This window comes from Cetorhinus maximus, unplaced genomic scaffold, assembly GCF_964194155.1.
Source record: "Cetorhinus maximus unplaced genomic scaffold, sCetMax3.hap1.1 HAP1_SCAFFOLD_694, whole genome shotgun sequence".
Classification (NCBI taxonomy): Eukaryota; Metazoa; Chordata; class Chondrichthyes; order Lamniformes; family Cetorhinidae; genus Cetorhinus; species Cetorhinus maximus.
The window spans coordinates 170,375-182,811 of record NW_027596636.1 but is presented as its reverse complement, the minus strand read 5'-3'; the positions used below and the strand labels follow the sequence as shown (position 1 = coordinate 182,811).

General features: G+C 46.3%; 1 protein-coding gene across 1 annotated transcript in view; it reads right to left on the bottom strand.

Annotated features, from left to right (window-relative positions):
- Positions 1–457: 457 nt before the first annotated feature.
- Positions 458–12,437, bottom strand: part of LOC144674543 (papilin-like) — a 163,118-nt gene continuing 151,138 nt past the window's right edge. The window contains exons 12-14 of the mRNA XM_078535844.1: positions 11,184–11,391; positions 9,787–9,963; positions 458–721 (exon numbers count right to left, since the gene is read on the bottom strand). Of these exons, the coding sequence (XP_078391970.1) occupies positions 479–721; positions 9,787–9,963; positions 11,184–11,391 (628 nt within the window). The 3' untranslated portion in view covers positions 458–478. The remainder of the gene's footprint in view (positions 722–9,786; positions 9,964–11,183; positions 11,392–12,437) is intronic.

The window sequence follows — 12,437 nt, the reverse complement described above, 5'->3', positions numbered from 1 at the left end:
AATCCTGGCACTTTCCAGGACTGTACAGCACAGTTACCGATTAATAAACTCACAGGGGTGCAACTTTGTCTTTTCAGCAATATTGAAGCTGTCAGCAGAGCCGCATCTTATCCTCACCACAAACAAAGGTGCTTTTGGGGCTGTTAATAAAGTACATAGGCCCAAAGATTCAATTTTTTGTAATCTTTGCTTCTCCTCCCCATTCTATACATCTGTTGCCAATATTTTGAAATAAATATGCGACTTGGAGGTTGTATGGCTTAGTCAGGAGTGCGCCTGCCTCTGAGCCAAAAGCTTTGGGTTCAAGTCCCACTCCAGGGCCAGTTGGACATGGAAGGAGTGTTCATGATGTGGTTGAACAGGATCAGGCTGCTAATCCTCCAACACTCTCCACTATTCCCCAAAGGGAACAGAGTGTGTGAAGACACAAAGCAAACAAGCAATTATACAAACAAGTGTAGAGTAATTACATTTTTATTTAAACTACGAAGCATCTGATTCTCTGGTCCAGGAGCAAGAAGGGAAAAGTAATTTGCAAACTCACCAGACCCCACACCCCAATGTGCCAAGAGAAATAGTCGCTGCAGCCATCGAGGGCACAGGGCTGGGTGGCTGACGGCTTCGACTGAGAGGAGCAGGCAAAATCTGAAACCTTGCCACCTGACTGGGACATACACGAGACAGACCTGCTCTGAATCCCTTCACCACATGTTACTGAACACTGAAACAAGACACAAGAGACACTGAGCAACTTGGTGGAGAGGGCATTAAACAGTTAAAATAAAACAATATTGCCATGGTAAACACAGACCAGAAGATCCCACATTTGTCTCTCAAATTTTATCCCTTCCTACTCTGGAGGAACAGATTTCTTGCTCGCCACCACGATCTTCCGGTCCCACTGCAGGTCAATGGGCTTCAGGTTGGGGCGCCGCCTCGCCCAAAGTGGGTCCCGCCCACAATGGGGCCGGAAAATCCCAGCCACAGCATCACACCCTCCTGATTTCATTCTTAAAGACATTGTCCCCTGCTGCGTTTCAGTCCTATAGACGCTGTCTCCTGTTGGGATTCATTTCTATAGACACTGTCTGCTCCTTAGTTTCAGTCCTATAGACACTGTCTCCTGTTGGGCTGTCATCCTATAAACACTGTTTGCTGTTGGGCTGCACCCTATAGACATTGTGTCCTGTTGTGCTGCAGTCCTATAGATGCTGTGTCCTGTTGTGTTGCAGTCCTATAGACACTGTCTCCTGAGGGTTTTCAGCCCAATAGACACTGTTCCTGGGTTTCAGTCCTATCGACACTGTCTCCACTTCATGCTCTCGTCTGGACCTGGAAAGATTTATTAATTTTCCTTCCAATTTCCACCCCTCCATCACTTTCACATGGTCCATCACTGGCACTTCTCTTCCCTTCCTTGACCTCTCTGTCTCAATTTCTGGTGATAGACTGTCCACCAATATTCATCACAAGCCCACCGACTCCCACAGCTACCTTGGCTACAGCTCCTCACACCCTGCTTCCTGTCAGGACTCCATCCCATTCTCTCAGTTCCTTCGCCTCCGTTGCATCTGTTCTGATGATGCCACTTTGCAAAACAGTTCCTCTGACATGTCTTCGTCCTTTCTTAACCAAGGTTTCCCACCCATGGTGGTTGACAGGGCCGTTAACTGTGTCCATCCCATCCCCCACGCCTCTGCCCTCACACCTTCCTCTCCCTCCCAGAACCATGATGGGGTCCCCCTTGTCCTGACTTCACACCCCACCAGCCTCCGTATTCAAAGGATCACCCTCTGCCATTTCCGCCAACTCCAGCATGATGCCACCACCAAACACATCTTCCCTTCACCCCCGTCAGGTAGGGGCTGTTCCCTTTGGGACACCATGGTCCACTCCTCCATCACCCCCTACACCTCAACCCCCTTCCACGGCACCTTCCCATGCAACCGCAGAAGGCGCAACACCTGCCCCTTTACTTCACCCCCTCCTCACCGTCCAAGGGCCCTAACAATCCTTTCAAGAGAAGCAGCATTTCACTTGCACATCCCTCAATTTAGTCTACTGCATTCGCTGCTCCCAATGCAGTGTCCTCTACATTGAAGAGACCAAACACAGACTGGGTGACCACTTTGTGGAACACCTTCGGTCTGTCTGCAAGCATGACCCAGACCTCCCTGTCACTTGCCATTTCAACACATCACCTTGCTCTCATGCCCACATGTCCAGCTTTGGCCTGCTGCAATGCTCCAGTGAAGCTCAACGCAAACTGGGGGAACAGCACCTCATCTTCCGATTAGGCACTTTACAGCCTTCCGGACGTAACATTGAGTTCAACAACTTCAGATTATGAACTCTCTCCTCCACCCTCATCCCTTTTTGATCCCCCCTTTTTTCAATATGTATTTTTTAATTTTTATATATATACATTTTTCCCACCTAATTCTGTTATTATTTTTAAAATTTATTTCAATTCATTCTTTTATCCCCACCTTTTAGCCTATTTCGATCTTTTTTCCCACACCGTCCCCTCCCACCACCCCACCCCCACTCGGGCCATCTGTTACTTGCTCATCCTGCTTTCTACTCTTAATGTCACCATTAGCACCTCCTTTAGCCAATATCACCACCATTAACACCCCTTCGACCTTTTGTTTATGACATCTTTCGCAATCTCTCCTTTGCCTCCACCTATCACTGGCCTTCTATCCAGCTTCAACTGTCCCACCCCCTCTGAACAGTATAAATTTCACCATATTTCTATTTCTCTTTAGTTCTGAAGAAAAGTTATTCAGACTCGAAATGTTAACTCTGTCTTTCTCTCCACAGATGCTCTCAGACCTACTGAGTTTTTCCAGCATTTTCTGTTTTTGTGACACTGTCTCCTGTTGGGCTGCAGTCCTATAGACACTATTTCCTGTTAGGTTTCAGTCCTATAGAAACTGTCACCTGTTGGGCTTCAGTCTGATAGATACTGTGTCCAGTTCAGTCCTAAAGATACTGTATTCTTTTGGGCTGCAGTCCTATAGACACCATCTCCTGTTTGTCTGTAGGACTGCAAACTAACAACAGACAGTGTCTATAGGACTGAAACCCAGCAGGAGACAGTGTCTATAGGACTGGAACACAACAGGTGACAGTGTCTATAGGACTGAAACACAACAGGTGACAGTGTCTATAGGATGCAGCTCAAAGGAGACAGTGTCTTTCGGACTGAAACCTAGCAGCAGACAGGGTCTTTAGGACTGAAGTTATATCGACACTGTTTCCTGTTAGGCTACAGTCATTTAGACACTGTCTCCTGTTGGTTTACAGTCCTAGAGCCACTGTCTCCAGTTGCCTGTCAGTCCTATAGACACTGTCTCCTGTTGGGCTGCATCCTACAGACACTGTCTTCTGTTGGGCTGCAGTCCTATGGACACTGTCTCCTGTTGGGTTTCAGTCCAACAGACACTGTCCTGTGTGGGGTTTCAGTCCTATAGACACTGTCTCCTGCTGGGTTTCAGCCTTCTAGACACTGTCTCCTGTTGGGTTTCAGTCCTATAGACACTGTCTCCTGTTGGGTTTCAGCCCTCTAGACACTGTCTCCTGTTGGGTTTCAGTCCTATAGATACTGTCTCCTGTTAGTTTGCACTCCTGTAGTCATAGAAACATAGAAACTAGGAGCAGGAGTAGGCCCTTCGAGTCTGCCCCGCCATTCATTATGATCATGGCTGATCATCCAACTCAATAGCCTGCTCCCACTTTCTCCCCAAACCCTTTGATCCCTTTTGCCCCAAGAGCTATATCTAACCCCTTCTTGAAAGCATACAATGTTTTGGTATCAACTACTTTCTGTGCTAACGAATTCCATAGGCTCACCACTCTCTGGGTGGAGAAATTTTTCCTCATCTCAGTCCTAAATGGTCTACCCCATATCCTCAGACTGTGATCCCTGGTTCTGGACTCCCCCACCATCCGGAACATCCTTCCTGCATCTACCCTGTCTAGTGCTGGTAGAATTTTATAGGTTTCTATGAGATCCCCCCTCATTCTTCTGAACTCAAGCGAATATAATCCTAATCGACTCAATCTCTCCTCATATGCCAGTCCTGCCATCCCAGGAATCAGTCGGGTAAACTTTTGCTGCACTCCCTCTATAGCAAGTACATCCTTCCTCAGATAAGGAGACCAAAACTGCACGCAATATTCCAGGTGTGGTCTCACCAAGGCCCTGTACAATTGCAGCAAAACATCCCTGCTCCTGTACTCGAATCCTCTGGCTATGAAGGCCAACATACCATTTGCCTTCTTTACCGCCTGCTGCACCTGCATGCTTACCTTCAGTGGCTGGTGTACAAAGACACCCAGGTCTCGTTGCACATTCCCTTCTCTCAATTTATAGCCATTCAGATAATAATCTGCCTTCCTGATTTTGCTACCAAAATGGATAACCCCACATTTATCCACATTATACTGCATCTGCCATGAATTTGCCCATTCACTCAGCTTGTCCAAATCACACTGATGCATCTCTGCATCCTCCTCACCGCTCACCCTCTCAATGTCTCCTGTTGGGCTGCAGTCCCATATACACTGCCCCCTGTTAGTTTGCAGTTCTAGAGACACAGTTTTCTGCTGGGTTTAAGGCCTTTAGACCCTGTCTCTTATTGTCAGCAGTCCTACATGACACTGTCTCCTGTTAGTTTGAAGTTGTATAGAAATTATCCCCTTTGGGTTTCAGCCCTATAGACACTGTCTCCTGCTGGGCTGCAGTCCTACAGACACTGTCCACTCCTGGGTTTCAGTCCTATACACACTGTTTGCTGTTGGGCTGCAGTCCTATAGACACTGTCTCCTGTTGTGCTGCAGTCCTACAGACACTGTGTTCTGCTGGTTTTCAGTCCTATAGACACTGGTTCCTGTTTGGTTTTAGTCCTATAGGCATTGCCTCCTGTTGTGCTGCAGTCCTATAGAAACTGTCTCCTGTTGGATTTCAGTCCTTTCGATGCTGTCTACCGTTGGGTTTCCGTCCTATAGACACTGTCTCCTGTTGGGTTTCAGTCCGATAGACACTGTTTCATGTTAGGCTGCAGTCTGATAGACACTGTCTCCTGTTTGGTTTCAGTCCAATAGACACTGTCTCATGTTAGATTGCAGTCCTACAGACACAGTCTCTAGTTGTGTTTCAGTCCTATAGACACTGTCTCCTGTTGCATTTCTGTCCTATAGCCACTGTCTCCTGTTGGGCTTCACTCCTAAAGGCAATGTCTCCTGTTGGGTTTCAGTCCTATAGACACTGTAGCCTGTTGGGCTGCAGTCCTACAGACACTGTCTCCTGTTGGGTTTCAGTTCTATAGACACTGTCACCTGTTGGGCTGCAGTCCTATAGACACTGTCTCCTCCTGGCTTTCAGTCCTATATGCACTGTCTCCTGCTGGGTTTCAGTTCTATAGGCACTGTCTCTCGTTGGGCTTCAGTCCTTTAGACACTGTGTCCTGTTAGTTTGCAGTGCAATAGACAATTTCTCCTGTTGCGTGTCAGTCCTATAGACACCATTTCGTGTTGGGCTTCAGTCCAATATACATTGTCTCCTGTGGTGTTTCAGTCCTTTAGACACTGTCTCGTGTTTGGCTGCAGTGCTATAGACATTGTGCCCTGTTGTGATCCAGTCCTATAGACATATTCTCCTATTGTGTGTCAGTCCGATACACACTGTCTGCTGTTGCACTGAAGTCCTATAGACACTGTCTCCTCTTGGACTGCAATCCTCTGGACGCTGTCACCTGCTAGGTTTCAGTCCTATAGACACTGACTCCTGTGTGTTCCAGCCCTATAGGCAGTCTGTGCTGCTGGGTTCCAGGCTTTTGGACATTGTCACCACTTGGATTTCAGTCATTTAGACATTTAGTCTGCTGCTAAATTTCAGTGCTATAGACACTGTCTCCTGTTGGGTTTGAGTCCTATAGACACTGTCTCCTGTTGGGTTTGAGTCTATAGACACTATCTCCTGTTGGGCATCAGTCCTATAGACACTGTCTCATGCTGGGTTCCAGTCCTATAGACACTGTCTCCTGCAGGGTGTCAGTCCTATAGACACTGTCTCCTGTTGGGTTTCAGTCCTATAGACACTGTCTCCTGTTGGGTTTGAGTCTACAGACACTATCTCCTGTTGGGCATCAGTCCTATAGACACTGTCTCATGCTGGGTTCCAGTCCTATAGACACTGTCTCCTGCAGGGTGTCAGTCCTATAGACACTGTCTCCTGTTGGGTTTCAGTCCTATAGACACTGCCTCCTGTTGGGTTTCAGTGCTTTAGACACTGTCTCCTGTTGCGCTGCAGTTCTATAGACACTGTCTCCTGCTGGTGTTCAGTCCTATAGACACTGTCTCATGTTGAGCTGCAATCCTATAGACACTGTCTCCTGTTGGGTTGCAGTGCTTTGGACACTGTCTCGTGTTGAATTTCAGTCCTATAGACATTATCTCCTGTTGCGCTGCATTCCTATAGACACTGTTTCCTGTTTGGTTTCAGTCCATTAGATGCTGTCTCCTGCTGGGTTTCAGCCCTATAGACAGTCTGTCTTGAAGGGTTTCAGTCCTATAGACACTGTCTGCTGCTGGTTTTTAGTCCTATAGACACTGTCTCGTGTTGGGCTGCAGTGCTGTAGACATTGTCTCCCGTTGGGTTTCAGTCCTATGGGCACTGTCTCCTGTTCGGTTTCAACCATATAGACAATGTCCCCTGTTGGCCTGCATCCTATAGATGCTGTCACCTGTCGTGGTTCAGCCATATAGACAGTCTCCTGCTGGGTTTCAGTCCAATAGACACTATATGCTGCTAGATTTCAGTGCTATAGACACTGTCTCCTGTTGCACTGCATCCTATAGACACTGTCTCCTGTTGGGCTGCAGACCTATGGACACTGTCTCCTGTTGGTTTTCAGTCCTATATACACTCTCTCCTGTTGCGCTGCATCCTATAGCCACTGTCTCCTGTTGTGTTTCAGTCATTTAGACGCTGTCTGCTGATAGATTTCAGCACTATAGACACTGTCTCCTGTAGGATTTAATTCCTACAGACAGTGTCTCCTGCTCGGTTGCAGTCCTATAGACACTGTCTCCTGTTGGGTTTCATTCCTATAGACAAAGTCTCCTGTTGGGCTGCAGTGCTGTAGACACTGTTTCGTGTTGTATTTCAGTCCTATAGACACTGTCTCTTGTTGGGTTTCAGTCTTATAGACACTGTCTCCTGTTGGGTTTCAGTCCTATAGACAAAGTCTCCTGTTGGGCTGCAGTGCTGTAGGCATTGTTTCGTGTTGTATTTCAGTCCGATAGACACCGTCTCCTTCTGGGTTTCAGTAATCTAGACACTGTAGCCTGTTGGGCTGCAATCCTATAGGCATTGTCACCTGTCGGGTTTCTGTCCTTTAGACACCATCTCCTGCTGGGTTTCAGCCCTACAGACTCTGTCTCCTGTTCCATTTCATTCCTTTAAACACTGTCTCCTGTTGGGCTGCAGATCTACAGACGCTCTTTCCTGCTGGGTTTCAGTCTTATAGACACTGTCTCCTGTTGAGTTTCAGTCCTATAGACAAAGTCTCCTGTTGGGCTGCAGTGCTGTAGACATTGTTTCGTGTTGTATTTCAGTCCGATAGACACTGTCTCCTGCTTGCTTTCAGTCCTATAGACACTGTCTCTTGTTGGGCTGCAGTCCTTTAGACATTGTATCGCGTTGGTTTTAAAGTCCCATAGACACTGTCCCCTTCTGGGTTTCAGTGCTCTAGACACTGTAGCCTGTTGGGCTGCAATCCTATAGGCATTGTCAGCTGTCGGGTTTCTGTCCTTTAGACACCATCTCCTGCTGGGTTTCAGCCCTACAGACTCTGTCTCCTGTTCCATTTCATTCCTTTAAATACTGTCTCCTGTTGGGCTGCAGATCTACAGACGCTCTTTCCTGCTGGGTTTCAGTCCTAAAGACACTGTCTCTTGTTGGGTTTCAGTCCTATAGACACTGTCTCTTGTTGGGTTTCAGTCCTATAGACAGTGTCTCTTGTTGGGTTTCAGTCCTATATACACTGTCTCCTGCTGGGTTTCAGTCCTATAGACACTGTCTCTTGTTGGGTTTCAGTCCTATAGACACTGTCTCTTGTTGGGTTTCAGTCCTATAGACACTGTCTCTTGTTGGGTTTCAGTCCTGTAGACACTGTCTCTTGCTGGGTTTCAGTCCTATAGATACTGTCTCCTGTTGGGCTGCAGATCTACAGAAGCTCTTTCCTGCTTAGTCTCAGTCCTATAGACACTGTCTCCTGCTGGGTTTCAGTCCGATAGACAGTGTCTCCTGTTGGGTTTCAGTTCTATAGACTCTGTCTCCTGCTGGGTTTCAGTCCTATAGATACTGTCTCCTGTTGGGTTTCAGTTCTATAGACACTGTCTCCTGCTAGGTTTCAGTCCTATGGGAACTGTCTCCTGTTGGGCATCAGACCTATAGACACTGTAGCTTGCTCGGTTTCAGTCCTTTAGGCACTGTCTCCTGCTGTGTTTCAGTCCTACAGACACTGTCTCGTGCTGGGTTTCAGTCCTATAGACACTGTCTGCTGCTAGATTTCAGTGCTATAGACATTATCTCCTGTTGGGCTGCGGTGCTGTAGACACCGTCTCATGTTGCATTTCAGTCCAATAGATACTGTCTCCTGTTGGGTTTCAGTCATATATACACTATCTCCTGTTGGGCTGCAGTCCCATAGACACTGTCTCCTGCTGGGGTTCAGTCGTATAGACACTGTCTCCTGTTGGGTTTCAACCCTGTAGATACTGTCTCCTGTTGGATTTCAATCCTGTAGATACTGTCCCCTGTTGGGTTTCAACCATGTAGATACTGTCTCCTGTTGGGTTTCAACCATGTAGATACTGTCTCCTGTTGGGTTTCAATCCTGTAGATACTGTCTCCTGTTGGGTTTCAACCCTGTAGATACTGTCTCCTGTTGGGTTTCAGTCCTATAGACACCAGGTGCCCCCTGCATCTACCAAATGTCAGTTAGGTCCCTTACCCCCTGGATGCAGTAGCAGTGGGCAGTCAGTGTGGGGGAGGGGGTGGTGAGGGTTAGAAAATCAGCCATCGCTTCCATTCATACTCTGATGTATGTAGGAAAATGTGGCCTATGAACACAAACAGGCTCAGCTGTTATTTATTTGGGATTTTGCATCATACAGGCCCAAAGATAGTCGATTCATCAGGGCAAAGATCCCGTACCCGTGAACCCGTACAACAAAGAGAGTCCTCAGCTCCACATAGAACAAAACTGCAGCAAAAATACATGGGCAAAGTCAGGAAGATAAGAGCCAAATATAGAGGCACTGGAGAAGGTGCAAATATGATTTACAAGAACAATACCAGAACTGAGAGGTTTTAACCCTCAGAAAAGACTGAACAGACTGCGGCTCCCTTCTCTAGATAAGACTGAGGGCAATCTAATAGAGGTCTTTAAAGTTGCGCAGGAGTTCCTGAGGTTAGATGTAAGGAATATATTTCCATTTGAGGGGAAGTCCAGAACTAGGAGCCCATAAATATAAGGTAGTCACTAATATATCCAGTAAGGAACTCAAGGGAACTTGAGGAAACACACTAACATAGTGAGCAATTGAGGTGAATAGCATTGATGGATTTAAAGGGAACCATGATAAACACATATGCATACACTGATTGGGTTAGTTGAAATAGGGTGGGAGGAGGCTGGTCTGGAAATACCAGGACAGACCAGTTGGACGGAATGGCCAGTTTCTGTGCTGTAAAGTCAATGTAACACTTACCGAGTTCCAGGCCCCAATATACCATGAGAAGACATCTCTGCAGGCATCGAGCACGCAGGCCTGAGCTACCGAGGGCTTCGACTGAGAAGAGCAGACAAAGTCTGGAAGCTGGTTTCCTGACTGTAACACACATGATACAGACCTGGTCTGAATCCCCTCGCCACATGTTACGGAACACTGCAACAGAGCAAAGGAGGTACTTTCAGAATTAAAAATAAGCACAACCAACAAACCAAGAGTCAGGCTGCTAGGAACTTTGTTTAAAAGGAACAAAGGAACAGGAGGAGCCCATTTACTCACCTTTGCTCCATATCTCTTGATACCTTATAGGGAGTGGGGTGTCATGTTAATAAATGTACATTGTGCAAGTAGATTTGAGAGTAGCTGGATATCTCTTTGAAAGAAGCAGCACAGACATGATAGACCAAATGGCCTCTTTCTGTTCTGTGATATCCTATGATTATGAAGTGCAGTCACTGTTGTTTCATAGATTCAAACTGTACCTCTGAACTTTTCACTGCCATGGACTATAACCCAGCTTTACACAGTCTTGAATAAGTAGTCTCTTTCTTTCAGAATCATCTTGCTGAGATGTCACTGATGATTAGGCTGACACTCCCACTGATGTACTGAGAGAGTATTGCACTGTTGGAGGTGCTGTCTTTCAGATGGAATGTTAAGGCGAGGCCCTGCCTGTCCTCTAAGGTGGATGTAAAAGATCCCAGGGCACTAAGGTCGTCAAGTCTGGCTGTACATATTCCAGCAGGTTGCATCACAGGACCAGCTGCCTTCAACTATTCCCGCCATTGGTCAACTAACATGCCCTTCCTCACGATGCACCAGCTCCCCACAGCCAATCAGAAAGCGAGCAGACTCTTTGTTACCTGATTGTTTGAGTGGCAAGATTCATCAAGCCTTTTTCCCATTGCAGATATTTTCTTTGATGAGCAAAACTCTTTTTAAAAATGTTTTTAAGTGCTTTTCTTTAACTGTTTTCTCCAGAATTGCTCACAGAAATGTCCTGGAGATTAGTCTTTAATTTCTGGACACTCCAGAGCATTCCTGGAGGGTTGGCAACTTGTAAGAAGAGCAGGGGAGTTATTCACAGTGTCCTGGCTAATATTTATCCTTCAACCAATTTCACTAAAACAGATTATCTAGTCATTATCACATTTGTGGGATTTTGCTGTGCACCAATTGGCTGCCATGCCACGTCCCTATATTACAACAGTGACTACACTTCAAAAGTATTTCACTGGCAATAAGGTACTTTGAGATGTCCTGAAGGCGTGGAAGGTGCTATAGAACTGCAAGTTCTTCCTTTCCTCAAACCTGTCATTGTGGAGCACTGGAAGGTGGGTTAGCAGAGTGAACCAAAACTAGTTTCTGAGACATACCTCAGACCAACGGCTAGAGCTCCATGTCGCACACTGGAGCATGTTGCAGGCCTGCTGGCTGGGCGGTTTCACCGTGACTGCAGCGCATTCCACATCATCCCGAACTGTCTCCCCTCGACTCCCCTCTGACAGGGTACAGAACACGGACCGGGTCTGCACCCCTCCCCCGCATGTTACTGAGCAAGTGCTCCACTCTCCTGTCTTCCAGCTGAATGATCAATCAAGAATTAATGTCAACATAAACAAACAGGCAATCCGCATTCTCCGCAATGCTTTTAACTGATTCCACCCCAGCCAGAAGGAGTTCTTGATAACAAGTGATTTACAAACTTGGACAGGTCACGGTTTGATACAGGGGCTGGCTATCGATGGAGATATGACATTTGAGGATCAGGTATAGTCAGATTGTGCTGTACATTAGGGCAGGGATGTGTGGGACATTGTGAAGAAATGGCAGACATCCAGCAATAACAAAAATGATTAAAGTTCTGTGTAATTCTAGGAACAGCCTCAGGATCTTTTCTTTCAAAAGAAGGCAGCTGAGGGGTTACCTAATAGAGGCCTTAAAAATTATAAAGGCGTTCAATGGGGCAGATGTAGAGAGCAAGTTTCCATTTGTGGGGAGTCCAAAAATAGGGCCTTAAAGAAAAGGTAGTCACCAATAAATCCAATAGGGAAGTCAGAAGAAAATTCTTTATCCAGAGGGCGGTGAGAAGGTCGATGTTGCTACGACATGGAATGATTGAGGTGAATAGGTGCAGAAACATTTAAGAGGAATCTAGATAAGTGCATGAGGGAGAAAAATAGAAAAGTAGAAAGTTTGCCGATAGGGTTAGGATGGTGGGAGGCTTATGTGAAGCATAACTGCATAATATGCAGACCGTTGCTGTGTTGCAAGTTCAATACAATTCTCTATAAAATTAAATTGAAACTTAAAACCATGGAAATGGTGAATGTTGCAGGCACTCCCATGGCCTACACCTAACCTTCTCTACAGGGTAAATACAGGTCACGGAACTCCGATTGTTAATTAACTATATCTATAGTCCAAAAACCAAGAAAGTCACACGGCTCTAGCATTCTGATCAACATCACACATTTGGATTCAAAGAGCAAGGACTTGGAAAAAGAGGCAACACTTTCTCAGTCAGTGATTTCCATTTCAGCAAAACACACAATGAAAGAATTATCAGGGAAATCACAGCCCTCTGGAAAGGAAGACTGGGAAGTTAAATAGTAACTTTTAGGTACAAA